The following is an 18,615-nucleotide window of genomic DNA, read 5'->3' as shown; positions in this document are numbered from 1 at the left end:
GCTGGCCAATCGGAGCGCAGTTGTCATCGTAATGATTTGGCATAAATGACATTTCGTCTCTATTTCTGGTTGTGTACTCGACGCACATTGGTAATGAAAAGATCAGAAAATAGTCCAATTTCCAAATAATTTATAATAACAATTTTTTTAATTATCTGAAAAGCGAACATTATAAGAAAAAAGAACCATTGAATCCAAACACATTCAAACAGTATCAGTATCGTAACTACCCCGTATCAAACTCACCCCTATTTATTTAACACATAAGGGTTGCAACCCTTATATACTGTATTGTATTTATGTACTTTAAGGGTAGGAAGTGTGGATTTTGGGGTGGTTTTTGAAGGTAGGAGTAGAAATTGATTACTTCCGTGCACGAAGGTTTTTTTTTTATTACAAAACCACGCAATTTTACAGTTTGTGTACGATACTTCATAAACCAAAATGTTAATAAAGATCATTAAAGCGATTCTGGAGCAGGTTCCTTTATTTTATATCAAATTCAAACTCAAATAACCTTATTTCATAAAGAAATTACTCTCGAAATCGTCATAATGATTAAACTCCACCGCTCATTCGTAAGACAGATTCCCCTGAGAAGAATGAGCAAGAAACTCTAGGGGTTGCTCATAGTAAATAAATTTTTTAATAAATAAATTTAAAAATTATTTAAATTTTGAAATGCCATATGATTTTTGTCATCCAAATATGCAAAAACTGTATAACCTTTAGTATAAAGTTTTTGTTTCACTGTAGGTTACTTTTAAACCTCGCAAATGGGATTGAATATCAACCGGCATATCATTATAGAAGCGTATACATTGACTGTCAAGAACAGCCAATTTCTTTTTATCGTGCAATGTCAAAGAATCATTAAATTACACTTGTAAATGTCATTTTTTAAGCTACTGTTCGTTCACTACGCTGACTTTCCTGAGAAGAACGAGCAAGAAACTCTAGGGATTGCTCTTTTCAAATAAACTTAAATGCTATGGAATACACTTTGAATCAAATTTGTGTGGAATCTAGAGCTATGTCGTCATTCCATACATCTTTATTTAACACGTACTCTTCAATTTTGTAACATGACTTTTCAATTAAAATATTTTTAATGTAAGTTTGAAATTTAGGAAATGTTAATCTTAATATATGCTCCAGACTCTTAATGTAAATGTAATTATTAACAGAGATGTTTTTTTAATTTGTTAGTGCCGGGTTTCATAGGGTTAAAACACGTTAATGAATTTTATTTTTTATTATATTCTATTTACAAGTAAATCAATTTAAAAAAATCGATTCTCATACAAATGGAATCGTAACGCATCTCTAGTAGTAAGTAAGGAGAATCCACCGTTGCCTCTTTTTCGTCTAAAATCAGTCAAAAAGCGCTAAACGACATAGTAAATCTACCATAAACTGTGTAAAGCTTTTTGTTGTACTGTATAATACTTTTTAGATCCGTATATTTAGCACCATTTAGTTATTCGTTAAAATAATTGTGCTGGCTTTCTTTTGCTACACAGAATTATCACCATTTAGTGCAATCTATTTAAATATCTTTTTCTCAAACATGCTCGGATATGTTTTCTTTACTTTCATAAGACGAAGACGGAAAGTTTGTCATTTATGGACCGTACGACATCTTCCCGGCCAAAGTCTGCAAAGTATGAATGAAAATCCATTACTGTCCACTTCTCTAAACTTTTAAATCTATTTATAATAATGAACGACGTAAACAGGCAAAAGAAAAATTCATACAGCCAACTGCCCACTGTTCGTGATTGCGAGAATTAAGAACACCTGTACTGCTTACTTTCTTTTTTTAAAAAGAAAAGGCGGTAACATAAACTAAAGTTTTTTGGTATTATTTTCTGCTTTTTTGTATTTTTGTTTTTATTGAGAAGAGCGATATCGAAAATATAGTAATTGATTGTGCTCCGCCTAATTTAAAACAAGAGGTAATATTAACCATGGAAAACTTGTTCCTGGCTTTGAGCAAAGTAAGACACATGAAAACTTATGACACTTTCATGCACTGGAGAATCACGTGAATCACATCATCAGAAGTTCCACAGTCTACTATAGACTACTAATATGTGCCTAGAAAAACAACAACATTTTCTTTCCTGTCCTAACATGACAAATATTACTTTTAATGTTTTTTTTTTTTACCTTTTGGTCTTTTAATATTTCCTTAAATGTTTGAAAAAAGCACTATACAAGTCTCGGCGGGAACCAGGAATGCTTGACTCGTATTAACACAAGGCCTCGCTAGCGCTTGCCGGCCTCTGCAGTAATGTACTATATTTTTGTACAAAGGTAAAATCTGATGGATTGTTAGGAGTCGTGAAACAAAAGTTGTTCTTTATGATGTTAGCAATATAATCCTCCAAGGTTGTTAGTATTTTAAAAATAACCTTGGACAAACAAAGGAAATGGTTACTACAGGTAATTTAAATAGAAACAATAATTAAAACCACCAATTCCCCAGCCGTCCAAAGTCGTAAAAAATAACCGAACAGTAAAAGAAAAAATTCAAAATTGGAATGGAATAGAGACTAAAACTGTAGGGCACATAAAGAGCTGAGTCATAAGAGTGATAGTCTGTCATATAGCCACCCCTTGGTCACGAGGGGGAATGCGGGGGAATGTAATCTCTTCGGGATTGTATATAGTGCGTAGTAGATTAAAGTTCTTTTTTATTCAAATGTTTGCGCTTCTGGCTCTTAGTCAAGAAACGGACCACTTTGCGAATGGATAAATATTTTCCAAAGAGATTGTCGAGTGTGATAGTACGTATACAGTGGTGATACTTTGGCGCTAGACAACGAGTTTCCGGTTCGATTACCAGTAGGAATAGCAGTCTGACATCCGCCCGAAATAATTTGCGCGTTTGCGGACTACATTCCATTCGTATTCGTTCCAAATTCGAGACTATACAAATCTAGAAAACTCGGACCAATTTCGGATTTCACTGGTGCACTTAGTCCGTATTGAATCCGAGAAAATACGTGTCGCTTGTACACATAGAGATCACTAAATGATCACTGTTACATTTTGGACCGTCGTTTCTTGGATTCGGAACTGGGGTCTACCCTCATTCTCCGTCCGACATCCTCACCAAATTAAAAGACAACGTAAGTGTGGAGCTTCACTTGCATCATGCGTCTTTTAATTTGGTCGAGTATTACTTATTTGACAGTTATTTTTTCGGACGGACGTCAAATAAGTAAACACTCGGCCAAAATAAAACACAATGTCAAGCATGAAGTTTCATTCGCATCATCATATCACAATAATTGTTTCGGACGAATGTTGGTGGTAGAATGGGCTGATCTGGAACTAACTTCGTTGCTTTGGTACACAAAGCACAAGAAACGTATCCGTCAAAATATGTACGGCACTCATTTCTTATCTAAACTAATATTATAAATGAGAAACTAACTCTCTCTAACTGTGTGTCCATTACGTTTTCAAGCCTAAACCGCAGAACCGAATTTCGATGAATTTTGGTATAGAGACGATGGAAAACCAATAAAACTATGAAAATTAGTATATAACGCTTTTGCGTAGCATAAATATTTAGCTGCTCTAAATATTTATTCTACGCATGCGAAGTCTCGGGCACCAGCTAGTTATATGTACATTTAAAAAAAAGAATACCAAACTTCGTTTCTCGACGTGAATTAAAAACAAAAGACGAACCGATTTTTCGAATGGGCGGGAAAATCTCATCTTAAAGTTGGAATGATATAAAAAAAGGAATCATTAATAATAAAATATGCATTAGAAAAGCCGAAAGTTATCATCGAAAACCGAACTTGGACGGAAAAAAAAACGATTATTTTAAATTTCAAAAAGACACGTCTGCTTGTAATGAGCTGCGTCCAAACCATTTTATGTTGAACTGCCACATTGACTTGGTATTCCTTTACTCACGATGCTTCTATATTAGTTTCCACAGTCCATGTCCACATTATACCTTATCTTTCAAGTCTTATACGAACCATCTCCGGCATCTTTTAAAACTAGATTATCGAATGCGATACTACATCTACAAGTACTCTTTCCTATATTTTGAAACTGTGTCCTTTTTTTTAATACTCTTAGACTCTTTTTTTAGACTTTTGTAAACGCACTAGTTAGTTACAAAATCAATAATAAACTTAAATCCGATGCGTGCATGTATAAGTATAAATGGACGCGTAGCTGTAGCTTCAAAAGTCACGTTCTTTCCAATTTTAAAATATTTTTAAAATAAATTCCGAGATCTGAACAAAACGGTTCCACCCCGCCAAAGTGACAGCGGCGTTCGAAATACGAAAAGGAATCATTCTTTTTTCGAAAGCGACTTTTCCGCGAGTCATCGTGCGGCCAGTGTTCTCTGATTAATACTTTGGGTCTTTTTTCGGGCAAGGATCGTAGGGTGTGTCGGCCTGTTTTTGCCTCTATAAAGAATAAATTTTAATTTATTTCCCGTAATATACTAACATTAGTGCTTGTATCTACAGACCAATAAAGGAGTTACCGCATCTAGCGACACATAATCAGTTTGAGCCACATATATTTTCGCTCTTATTGTATAGACACATCGAGTATTTAACCAGAAATAGAGACAAAATGTCATTTAATGTGTTTGAAACCTATTCTGGCAAATCATTACGGTGACAACTGCGCTCCGATTGGCCAGCCCGAATTCGGAACAATTGACGGGTGTCGTCAATTGTTTCACTTCAAATCGACCAGTTTAACTTGAGCTTTGCTATAATGGATGAAAATTTAAAAATTACATATTTAATATTTAATTACCAATGAAATGTGATTCCGTTTGCTTTGTAATTAGATGTTTTGCTGTTTTTCCCACACTACCGAATGGAACAGCTCCCCATTGTTAGAGATATTATCTTTGTTACAATAAATACAGAATATTTTTGGAATATACGGAGACATACACACAGGTCAGTTGTTGGCGCTGTACTATTTCAGATTTTTAATTTGTGATTTCAGTGCAAACGAGAGTTGATATTTAAAAGTGATATAAGGCCCATTTACCTGATTAGTTTCCGGTGATGGACGACCCTTATTTCGCCTCTATTTCTGGTTATATACTCGATGGTACCCGCCATTGCCCCTTCAGATTTTCACTTGTTTTTGTCTTTACAAAATTCTTTGAATGGACACGACTATAATAAAGATATCATCAAACGACACTTTGAGCTTCTGAAAAGTCCGTTGCTTCTAACGAAAATCGATTCCTCCTCATGCCAACCAATTGGCCACAGGGGTTGTAGATTTTATATAAACACAAAGTGGTTAACTGTGCGCGTTACCCTACAATTTTTTGTTCCAGCACGATAACATATTTCGAAAATATCAAAATTGGTTATATTATGGACATTCTTTTTATTTGACATCAAAAAAGACCTTTGTAAGGCCATTGTTGATTGTAACTATGGCATCTGCCGTCTTTTGTTGAATATTATTCTACAATTAAGAAATCACATTTAATTATAAATCGATATTTTCTATAATTTTATGAATAGAAATTAGTCGTGATAAAATAATCGATTTAAAAAAGACACTCTTTCTCCACGCTTTTTGAGTGACCCGTCACTCACACGAACAAGTCGTGCACCTGATGGTAAGACACACGCCTGTCTACTACAGTTGCAATGTCGCTCAGAGCTTTAAACCACAAAGATCTTAGGGGCACTGCCATTGCGCCCGTCACCCTGAGACATTAGTTGATAAGTCCCATGTGGCTGTAATTTCACCAACTTTCAAAACCGGAACACAGTGGAGCATGTGAACATTGTTATTTTAAGGGAATAAATAAAGATTTACTTATCACTTAGTAATTTCAATTTAGTAGAATAAATTAAGTATTCGCCATACAAATTAGAATAATATATATATGTGTATATATATAATATGTATCACAAGAATATTCTGCATATTGTATGTGTATATAGTTATATATTTGGTATGTAGCAATGTGTATGAATGTTATAATATATACGTAGTACGTTTTTAATTTGTACATTGTTTAGCTGCTTTTTGCACCATTAATTGCCCTTCACCTAAAACTCCGTAATAATTTGTAAAGTTGACTGGATGAGATCGCTGTCTAGAGATAAGGCCGCCGATTGTACCTTTAACTATGTTTTATCTTTTTTGTATTGTCACTGTTTATTATTTTGTGTGCGATAAAGCTTTCCGAAAGACTAATATAATTTAGCTTGAAATAATAACGCATAGAAACCTAGTCCGCACACCCTAAGTGAGGCAAATTGTAGGGACCCAAATAGGCTTACACGAGCGGGCGGGCCGTCAGTGCTCAAGGTCAACTTGCACAGCGAACAGATCAAGCATTTTAGCTAAAAATGACGAAATGTGCGGTAAATGAGTGTAAAAATACGTCAGACAAACATAAAATAGATACTAACATCACATTCCACAAGGAAGTAAAGCGTTTCAACTTGTATTTTTATGTAAATATTCACTAAAATAGAAAATTAATTTCGTTGCAACAAGACACGAAAATGTTGCAAAGTAACGGATTTTTTCTCCCGATTTTGCTATTCTGTTTCAAAATAATTATATTACGTAATTTTTTGATAATAGGCGATATCGCGACAGTTGCAGAATTTCTACAAATGTAAGCTATTTTTCCCGAATATATTTAATATTTGCCTTCATTAGTTTCATGTCAAAATCATTATTCTTGTTCATCATACACGACTCTTGTACTTGACTAAAAAGTTATCTTCAGGTCTCCCAAGCTTTCAGGTTCCGGTTCTTTAATGTTATCATGTACTTTCATGTGTTTATCCACAGATATTTATATATCCAAATTTTCATGAACTAAAATCTAATTCGATGGTGGCACTTAAACTCGCTTTTAGGTTTTTGTTCATATATGAATTAAATAAAAATTGGGCAGTATTTCTTAACTTAATGATTAGTTAAGCAAGAGATAATTTCCCCACTTTTGATGGAAATGTTATTCCATGGCATCATTATTTGTATATTTACGAGCGTAAAAACAAGTTGCTGACGCCTAAATGAATTTGATTTTTGCCTCACTTGTGACAGTTCGTTTGATATGAAACTATCATTCTGTGCGTTATTATTCTAAGTAATTTAGTATATTATTCGGAAGTACGGATTTTTAACTACAGTCTCTGCTGTCTGTGTCTCGGGATTGTAGATGGGTCAGATTAGTACATAATGGTGAGGGATGGCACAAACTGCCTCTGGGTTATTGTATAGTATTCCACGCTAGCCTGAACAATGCCATATCTTTTCTACATAAGTTTTGTTTATAGTGACCCTATCAGCCTCTTGGTTGTTTGATAAGGGCACTATAACCTGTGCAAGCAAGCCTGCTCAGATTAGCTTGTTTGCATGGACTGCATTCGGTTCTGAAAAGGCTAGAGCCTTGGGTGAGCTGCCCTGCTGCTGGTGCACGTACGCTATTCTCCCTATTTCCAGATAGGTACCGGAGCTGCAGGCATGCTCACTTCCCGTTGGCTATTGCACAACTAAGGGTTGCCACCGCTAAGCCGTTGACTCTTAAAGTACACTACCATATTTCTTCTTTGGTGGCGGAGCTGTAGGCACGCTCACTTCCCGACGCCGGAAAACGAGTAACCTATCACAAACTTGAAAATTTTTTTGACCGAAATAACCGTTTGTTCGAATTTTCATTACACCGAAAACCGAATTATAACGAAACAGTTGTTCTTTCAGGATATGTTAAATGTTTGTCGGAAAGACACGTTTAGGTTCGGTTAGCTTAGGTTAAGTTTGGTTTAAAAGAAAAACATTGTATAAACATATTGGTAGCTGTAAAGGTACTAACTGGGTGATAAATCTGACATAGATTTCTCATAGATGGCGCTACGACTAAAAAGTCGTTGAAAGACCAAGTACAAAGACACGACGCAAGCACATAGAAGAATTCGTGAGGTCCGTTGGTTCGTTCCGTGGCTTAGTTGGTATAGCGTCTGGCACGGTATGCAAGAAGACGTCGGTTCGAATCCGACCGGATCGAAGGAATTTTTTCTGAGTGTTTTTTCTGAGTGTTCGATCTTTGTATTAATAATTATAACAAAAAACATTGTCCTCTCAAAGTTACTTTCGAGATTATGAAATTTCGACCAAACCTTATTTCTGGAGAATGTCATTTCGCACTCCTGATAGGTAACCCGTCAAACGGCGTCTCTCCAGTTCAAGAAACAATATTAATAAAGTCGAAACTCCTTTTTTGAGGTCGGTTCAAAAATTTAAGATGCACGAATTGTTCGTCCTACCACTTGATGGTATCATAAAAGAAAACATGTTATGATTAAAAATTTCTCCGCTTCATTTCCTGCATTAAGTTAGTATCCGATAGTACCACTTAAGTTCTTAGGCCAGGGTTTTAACTTACCTACTTCTAGCACATAATAACTTTATATAAACGTATTTGAAAAGATACATAAGTCCTTTTCCTTGGTATTAAGCTGTCGTCATGATTAATACTGTGCCTCATAACTACAATAAATAATAACTACTTATTCTAAAGTTTGACGTCTCTATCCCCCGGGACTTAGGATCATTAATAACGCTTTGTTGCATTAAAATCAATTCAGCCGTCTGTACTGCCGTAGTACACAATTGTTCGTGTTACTCGAGTGGAGGGAGGAATTCGTTTTGGTGTAACACTTAGGGATACTTTTAAGTTCGATGCCCGGCACAAGCTCTGCAACATTGAATATTTGCGAATCTAAATAACGGAAGTCTATCCATAACAGGCAAGTTGTCATTCAGGTTTTTTAAATCAAAAACTGAGGGACACCGCCACTGCGCCCGTCACCCTGAGACATAAGTTGACAAGTCCCATGTGTCTGTGATTTTACTAGCACACTTGCCCACATTACTGCGTAGCGGTAGAAATAGGTGACACTTTAGATTTTGGAAACAGGCCTGATAGCACAACCGTCAAAGTCAAAGAATCATTTATTGCGTAGGTAACATTTTTACACTTGAAAACATAATTCTATAAGCTACTGCTCGTTCACTATGCTGACTTCCCTGAGAAGAACGATCAAGAAACTAATCATATTTTGTGGAATTTAGACTCATGTTGTCTTTCCATAGATCTTTATCTAACACATACTCTTCAATTTTGTAATAAGACTTTTCAATTAAAGCGCTTTTAATGTAAGTTTTAAACTTAGGAAATGATAATCTTGATGTATGCTGCGGAATCTTATTGTAAAAACATATACTGTTCCCCAAAATAGAATCGGTTACCTTAGTTAAACGAAATTAATCTGCCTGTGTATCCCAGAACCGCAAAAGATGTTAGCTTTGTGTCTTTTATAGTGAAACCCCAGAGTCCCTGGAGGCCACAGGTGAGATTTTTTTAATGTAATGTTAAGTGACGGAATGAACAAAACGTGCATCATCATCAACCCATTCCGGATCTCTCTGGCGAGGCTTTTGGACCTAGTCCACCACGCTGGCCTAATGCGGATGGGGCCTTCACACGTTTCCCGAGGGTTGTGAATCTTCTTCGCAGGTTGCATTATGATGTTTTTCTTCACCGAAAATCTCAACTTAAATTTCAATTTGCAACTTTGCAACTTGAAAAAAAAATGAGCAACAGTAGCAACAGCATCCTCAAAATGATTGCTGATAGAGTGGAGGGGCCTCTAATGAGGCACCTCATAAATTGTACTAGATCTAAGTTAGAAATAATTTACTAACATAGTTTATAAGTCTGTTACTAATACAAAGTGGGCCTTGTTGTCTTTAATAAACGATATTATTATTATTATTATTATAAATAACGCACGAAAGTCAGAGGTGCCAGTCCGGTTCGAACCCACGGCCTCGTGGGAGGCGGTAGAAGAAACCATTAGACTACCACCAAGACGTGCAGTGCCCACTTTAAATCACAAAGGTCTGAGTAAGTAGACAAGTCCTGTATCGACTGTGAACTGGCAACCGTTACTATCTCAATTTTAACAACTTTACAGAATAGAGAAGAAATCATTTATATAGCATCTGTTTTATTAAATAAAAATACATAGTGTACACACGTACATGTGTAATAAAAGTATTACAGAACTACGTATTTTTATTTAATAATCTGGTTTATTAAATAAATGACGCAAACAATTTTTTTCTTCATCCTGTGAAGTTGTCAAAATTGAGATAGTACCGATTGCCAGTTCACAGTCGATATGCCATGATGAGAGATCCAAAGGAAAAGGTATCTGGGTCAAAACAATTCAACCTGAGCCATTGTAAGTTCCATGGATTGGACAACTGTATGCTGGTCACACTTAGGGTCGTATTCCAGAACTCTACTCACTTCTCAAGTCAGGACCTGAGTATGATTTCAGGCACTGGAAATACGACCTTAGTGGCAAGGATTTGAGTATGATTTCTAGTTCTTGAAAGCATACTCAAGTCCTGACTTGAGCATTGCATAGTTCTTCAATACGACTCTTAGTCTTGTGACGGCCCTGAAGATGCGCTGCACATTCCTTCAAAGAAGTTAACCTTTTTGATGGGAAATTACATCAACTCCATATTGTAACAATTGCGGCGTCATTGAAGACGTTTACCACGTTTTGATGGAATATGTTCGGACCGAGAAACTCAAGAGACAGTTGGGTAGTGTGGTTAACATACGACAGACTGGGTAGTGTAACAGTATACTGGCCGTTCCTACGTCAAACGAAGCCAAAATACTGTTCAAAATGTATTTGATAGTCTTAATCTAGGTTAGATGTATAAATTAAGTAGCATTATTTAGCTCATGTACAGTTAATTGATCTAATAAAAAAATCTAAATTATGTCATCAGAATCACTGTGACCTACAAAAATTTGATAAACAACCGTGCACAACGATGGCACTTAAAGAAATTAAACACGTTGTTGAAGATACGAAGTCAAAAGCTATTGCAAAAACTTTAAACCGAAATTGAACGTTTTTAAAAGGGTTACCATTTAGAAAAAAACACTACAAAAACCAAAAAATTAGCAACACCATTAACACGTTCGCAATGGGTTTCAAATGTTAAACAAAAGACGGCAGCTTGTGGACATTTTTTTGTGCGGTACCCGTTTGAAAAAAGAAATTTAGCGAAAAGATTTTAACAATAATTTCTGAACCTTTTAAGATAATAACTATTACTATTCTGTGGTTTTAAAAAAAATGTTCAAAGATCGGCAAAACAGATTAGGCTTTTGCCGACACATTAGGTTATTGACAATTATTTGTTTTATCGACAGTGAACATTATTCTAGTCTTAGTTTGTCCTTATATTTATCTAAGGAATGAATTTTGGTAGATTGACGGCAGAAATTTAAAGAGCGAATGTGGTTGGAGGCGTGAGGACAAGTAGACCTTGGGGTATGTATCTCGATCAGATTGGGGAATGCGTTAAAAGTACGAAGAACAAACGGAAATGTATTAATACATTGATGGTAATGGAGAAGGGGAAGGAATTTTGTCAGGAGCGTTGGTAGAAGTCCATAATCACTGCCTACCCCGGGGGAGACATGCGTGTATGTATGTATCTATTTATTTATACGTTTTAAACGTAACTGTATGTATTTAATAAATAAATGAATAATAATTGAATCTTGACATTATAATTCGGCCAGAAACAATACAGTGTTCAGCACAATAATGCTGATGGGGTTGCCACGGTCTTGTAGCGCTGAATTTTGTGATCCACATACGTTTATAAAAGAAACTGACCCCAAAAATTCGTAGAATTACGTCTATTTGCCAAGTTTTATTAAAATCGGTTACCGGAAAGTGCGCGAAACCGGATTCTTTTTTGTTGGAAAGACGGTACCCCAGTATAGATCCCATTTCAATTTGAAGAAAATCCACCTCTAAGGGTAACAAACTAGGGGATGAATCCGGTTTTGCTCACTTTCCGGTAACCGATTACAATAAAACTTGGCAAATAGATGTAATTAATCGAACTTTTCACGTCGTTTTTTTTAAATATGAATTATAATTTTCATTATATATGATTTTTATTGGTCCTGTGTGATAAATAAATAAATAAATTAGTTACTATGCAAAGTCTGCAAAACGACAAAGGTTCAAATGTAACTTATCAACGATAATCACGTCGTAGTTAAAACGCTAAACCACGATGATAACTCGTTTTGGAATAGACAGTCATGGTAGGACGATGAACTTTGAAAATAATAACAACAAGTTACTCTGTTTATTCATAAGCTAGCTTTAACCGTGAACGTTCAACTACTGGGCACTTGACTCAGAGGATTGGCTACTTATGCTCAGTTTACATTGACGCGGTGAAAAACTAGATACAATTCACAACAGGTAGAGACTGCAAAACAGCACTACAATGAGGCGTCGTCCTTTTCATACATCAACATATTAGAAATAGAAATCAGATTAGGTTGTGGTTCTTCAACACAAAACATAGGAGTATAACATTTAAGAAAAAACAATTGAAAAAATTAGTGCAGAAATAGATTTCTCACAGATGGTCGTACGGCAAAGGTCTGTAACAAGCATGCCGTCTAGCACGGTTTGCTAGAAGAAATTTTTTCTTAGTGTTCGATCTTTGTATTATAATAAATAAAATATAGTTGAATTTAAAAAATCTCAACGTCCTCAAAAGTTACGAAATCTGTCTTTAAAACAAAGGGTCAAACGTTATGAAAAATGTAAGATATGTAACCATCTGGCAACACTGATCATACATCATCGACTATACTGCATTTCTCAGAAAAGAGTATTAGGTACTGTGCAGGTACGTGTATCATGTGTTTTTTATGAATACCTAGGGGGCATTCAAAATATTATGCGAAGAAGTTTTTTTTTTGTATGAAACACTGGCCAGTTATAATTTGTTTTGAAAATATGTTTATTCTAGTAAAAATCCGAATGTTTCAATTTCAAATTTCCCTCAGGGAAGATTTTGATCACTAGTTTTTATTTTTATTTTTACGAGGTATCTGGTATCAATTAGTAACAGTAATAATGAATGCCAAATGTTTGCCAGAAATGTTCAATGCTGTAAGCATAAGAGTAACAAGCGATCGAACACGGAGCTCCGCGAGCTATGCTTCACAATGACAACGCACCCGCGCTCTCGGCGCTTAAAACAGAGAACTTCTTAAACTTTTGGGACACCATCCTTACAGTCCTGATTAGGCACGGTGTGACTTCTTTCTATTTCCTGAAATAAAAAATCAACTCAAAGGGATGCAGTTTTCATCGTCGAAGAGGTGTCTGAGGCGGACTACAATAAGTGTTCCGAAAATTGGTGCAGACGCTTGAAACTTTGCGTAGGCAGTGTTAGAAAGTTCTACGAAAGCATGTAATAAGAAAAATAATTCCCATAAAATTTTTTTTTACTTTTGCAACACTTTCTGAGTATGTGTCTTTGATGAACGAAGTCCTATTTAATTTAAATTTAATATGACAACTGTAGGATTTTTTGTGGCTTGTATCTAGTTAATAATTGTAAAATATAACTAGACGTCAAAATTGTAATTTAAATAACTTCCAAATAAGTATACAGTATATAAATATAATGCATTTTTATACATCACGCCTGTAGTGGTGGCAGTGGCACTCAGAGCTGAAAGATCCGAGGGGCACTGCCAGTCTCTTTTACAAAGTTACAATTAAGAAGTAAAACTAAACGTCTAAAAAAAATGAAACGAATACAAAAATTATACACTATATCAAAAAGTAATGAGCTGCTGATGTTCACGCACACCAGTCTAGATACAGCAGGAGCAGTAGAAAGAGTTTGTCCAGGATAGTACTGCCACCTTACCTATTTCTGCCGCCAAGCAGTAATGTCAGCATTAATGTGTTCCGGTTTAGAAGGGTAAGGGTGCTGGTGAAATTACAGGCACATGAGACTTAACCTATGTCTCAGGGTGACGGGCGCAGTGGCAATGCCCCTCAGAGCTTTGTGCTTTAAAGCTCTGAGTGGCACTACAACTGCTATGGGCAGGCGTGTCGCTTACCATCAGGCGCACGACTTGCTCGTCCCGTCACTTGGTATATAAAGGGTTTTTCAACAAGAACTTTGTTTTGTAAATCAAAATGAAACAATACATTTAGATGCCAATGATTCAAATTAATATTGTATTAAAAAAGTAAGGTTTGGCAATTTTGAATGAAAAATGATATCTGATAAATGTCCACCACAATTATAGATGTCGATTCTTTCATCAAAGTTTTTAATCACTTTTTGACAAAGTGGTGGTTCTATTTCGTTAATGACTTCACGAATTTTGAGTTTTAAGGCTGCAATCGATTCTTTTGGCTCCGTACAGACTCTGTCTTTAACATGACCCCATAAAAAAGAATCCAGCGTTTTTAAATCACATGATCGAGCTACCCACTTAACGGCTTAATTTCGTGAAATTATGCGATCGGGAAACTTGGTTTGCAATAAATTCATTGTTTTGATGGCTGTGTGACTTGTGGCACAAAACCTTTATAAATAAACCTACATATGAAATATATTATCTGAAAAAATAATTCTTTACTCCACCCAAGTCCGAAACCTGTTCAAAGACTAGGAGATCGACAATGGTACTGTAGCGCAGGCTGGATAGATTAGATATATTATTATAGGAAATGAAACTATTTTTCCGGTATTGAATGGCGTATATTTGTTTTTTCAAATAAACCGACGTTTCGGGCCCTTTACAGGTCCCATGGTCACGGTTGACTGATAATAATGTGTACCAATCGCGAAAATCTAAGAACTATATATATAATTATATTATATTTAGAATTGCCTAAAAATAAGAGGGTGGTTTTGTATTTAGAACTAGATAAAAAAGAGGGTGGTTGTCTAAGGAACTTTGGTTAATATTCCTCGTTTAATATTAAATAGTACCTCTCACTACACTGTTGCCAAGGCTACATTTCCAAAGTACCTACCTAATTCACATTCAGGAGCGAAAACTATAGTGATGACACCCTATCGTCAAAGAAGATTCATAAACCCTTAGAAAACGCGTGAAGTCCTAGCGTGACAGTCTATGGCCTAAAATCCTTTCACTAGCGGAGACCCGTGTTCAGCAGTGTGAGTTTTCAGCGTAACAATAGGGCGTGATCAGCGCGAGAATATACATTATGTACTTACTTTTTATTACGTCGAATTGAGAACCTCCTCCTTTATTTTAGCCGGTTAAAAATATATTTTTCTTCGAAATAGATTAACCTTCCACCCTCCGAAAGTAACCTAACAAAGTTGAACTACCAAAGCGAACCCTAACACTTCATGAATAGAGTCGGATTCAACATGAAAAGGATCACGTAGTAACGTCCTTTTAGTTTGAAATAAGAATATTATTGATCGCGAGCGAGCGGGCCAATAAAGGGCCGGCTCGTTTCAAAATGGCGGACAAGGGTAGCTCCCTAAATTCATACCATTATAATTTATTACGTATTGTGGAGGCCAAACATTAATCTTTTTCTTCTATTACTTGTTCTTTTATTTTAATGAAATGCCTTTCCCGCGCTTTTCGGACGGCCATCTTGGTTTTCGTATTGATTTTTCGCTTTTTGGTTTAGGTATTTTAAATAACAGTCCAATCGGATCGAAGCTACTTTTCTTTGTATTTGTTCGGTCTACGTATTAATAATGATAACAAAGTAGTTGTGTATTTTCACAAAAAATAAATGAATATCATGGTAGTAAAAACATCATGGTATTCAAGAAAAGAAATATTATTTTAAATATTGTTTTTATAAGGAATTACGAGGTCTGGAAATCATAATCGTCGTAGAAAAAGCATCTTTATTATTATATTAAAATAGAGTTCCCAAGATTTATGCAAATTGTAGGCGTTTAGTATTACTGTACTGTTTTTTTTTTTATAGAAAAATAAACTAGGATCTGAATTGCGTGCCGTAACCATGTGTTAACTTATCCAATAGATTCGGTATAAGAAAGAACCAATGAATGATCTCTGCAGACTTTAATTTTTAATAACACGAACCCGTCCGATGACTTGCCGTCACACCCAGTGTTGTCATTTTTATTTTTTAAATTCCCCATCCTAACGAAATTGACAACTAATTTTCCAAATTTAGTAATTCTTGTAAGTAGTGATGAGCATTTTAAAGTAAATAATAGATTAAACAATAGTTTTTGCTAACACATGGGACCTTTAAAGGGCCCGAAATGTTAGTTTTATTTGTTCTATAAATACCTATATTTAGATAATTTTTGTTTCGTTATTAATTATTTTCAAATTTCTTTTACAACTATGTAACAAATTTCAAAAAGGTTCCGTTTCTGGTTTGACAGTTTCGGTTGGTTTTGGAAAATAGTAGCCATACCCCAAAAACCTTGTTTTTGTGGCTGCCACAGCTTTACATAGCTACATAGAAGTACTTACACGATCTTGCAAATCTACAGATAGGCTATTTTGTCATCAATTATAGAATTGTCTTTAAATGTAGGGAAACCCAAAAATTTGTACGTTTTCGTTATGGTACGTAAATTTGGACTTTTCGTTATCCTGACCACAAAAACGAAAGAAATAAATGAAATAATGGTTTTTTTCATGTTTTTATGTTAGAACCAATTAGAAAAAGATATTGATAACCCAAAAACGTAATGTTATGTGTCAATTTTTTTTTAAAGTTTGTAAAACTAAAAGCATTAAGACGCGTTAGGAAATTCAATCTAAGGCTGAATAACATTTAATAGGATGAATTAAGTCCCCTCGGTATAACACATCTAAATACTGGCAGTCTTATCCCTCTACATTGGCTATGCTATATGGTCAGTGCACAGCTGCAAAGAAATATCCGGAGTCCTCTTATCGGTCTTTATTTTTACGTATGTGAAGTCCAAATTCGGCCCTTTTATTGGGCAATTTTTATTATTTAGGTATTCGAGTATGCCATCCGCTAACTAACGGGGCTAAATGACAAAAATATTTTTTAGGATATTGACATTGTTTAATGATGTTTCTGTCTATGCGTCGTTAGGGTAAGTTCCGATAAGTCAAACACGTTAACTAATTTTAACTGTTTTTAAAAGATAATGTTGTGCTCTATTTTGCGCTATTTAAAACGGATATTTGACCATTTGTCACCATCAGACCACGACCAGTCGTCAAATATTGAAAATGAAAATGTCTTTATTACCTTCACAAAAGAAACTTATATGCCTGTGTGAAAGTCTGGTGTCCATACTAGGATTAACCTGTGTTATAGAGCACCAGGCTCTCACCCTTACAAGCAGATGCAAGAAAGATAGGCATAAGAGAGGAAGACACGTTTACATAAGCATAAGACAAAAGGATATGTGTCCTTATGTAGTTACCAAGTAAGCAAAATGAACATTAACTGTTGTCAAATTAACTATAAATACATTGGAAAACGATTGTTAGTATGTTTTGTTGTAAGTGCGTCAACATCTGGGCCTGTATTTATATGTACTAAATATTATATATATATATATATATATAATCAACCATAATTAAACATTCTTAAGTAATAAAACATTTGTTTGTGTGAAGGCTGGAGCCTAAACTAGGATACCCTGTGCTATAGGTCTCCAGGCCTCCGCCTACGGATAAAGTATCAATAAAACATTAACTGCGTCACGAATGATTGCTATGAGAGAAAGTTACTCAAAATTTGGTTTATACAAATCAAAAAATTATAAATATAAATAAAATTCAAGACTAGAGGGCAAGTATTTTATTGTGTATGTGTGAGAGTGTGTGTTTGTGTGGGAATTAACTATAATGGAACATGAAGGAGGTTTTCGGTTTCCTCATAAGACAAAGTCAATAGCCTTTTAGTGACCACGTTCTTACATTCAAACTTGTTTAGAGGATAAATATGCTAATATATAAATATGGATAAATATAAAATGCATTTATATGTATGTGTGTGTGAATATTATTTAAGTAATATTTCGGAATATTACCTATTTCTGCCGCCAAGCAGTAATGTCAGCATTACTGTGTTACCGGTTTTGAAGGGTAAGGGTGCTGGTGAAATTACAGGCACATGGGTCTTGTCAACTTGTGTCTCAAGGTGACGGGCGCAGTGGCAGTGCCCATCTTTGCAATTTAAAGCTCTGAGTGCCACTGCAATTGTTATCAACAGGCGTGTATCTTAAGAGTAATACTCCAGGATAATATTCTAAAATATTTCAATAATAAAAATTTCCTGAGAAGTACCCCATTTCTTTCAAATAAGTTTTAATTTTATTTTGGCAATATTTTGTTGTGTATTGTATTGGTATGATAACCAGATCAACACTGTGAGATGGGCTGACAGACTCTCAGAGCAATATTGGTTGGAATGCGGGGTAAGACAGGGCGGACTGACTTCGCCCAGGCTTTTCAATCTGTACATAAATGACTTGATTGCGCAACTCAGTTTCATGCGCATGGGTTGCTACGTGGATGATGTCTGCGTAAATAATTTAAGCTACGCAGACGACATGGTGCTGTTGGCTCCGTCAGTTGGCGCATTAAGGAAACTCGTGGCAGTCTGTGAGTCATATGCCGCGTCACACGGTCTGGTTTATAATGTAAAAAAGTCTGTGGTCATGGTATTT

The 18,615-nt window shown here is 35.4% G+C and overlaps 1 protein-coding gene across 1 annotated transcript in view; it reads left to right on the top strand.

The window, feature by feature from the left end:
- The window catches only part of LOC113234393, a 70,226-nt gene that overhangs the window by 13,459 nt on the left and 38,152 nt on the right, over nucleotides 1–18,615 (top strand). The window contains exon 3 of the mRNA XM_026469704.1: nucleotides 18,307–18,550. Coding sequence (XP_026325489.1) covers nucleotides 18,307–18,550 — 244 coding nt within the window. The remainder of the gene's footprint in view (nucleotides 1–18,306; nucleotides 18,551–18,615) is intronic.

Source organism: Hyposmocoma kahamanoa, unplaced genomic scaffold, assembly GCF_003589595.1.
Source record: "Hyposmocoma kahamanoa isolate Upper Pololo Valley unplaced genomic scaffold, ASM358959v1 84, whole genome shotgun sequence".
In the NCBI taxonomy this organism is placed as follows: domain Eukaryota; kingdom Metazoa; phylum Arthropoda; class Insecta; order Lepidoptera; family Cosmopterigidae; genus Hyposmocoma; species Hyposmocoma kahamanoa.
This window is presented reverse-complemented; position numbering and strand designations above follow the sequence as displayed.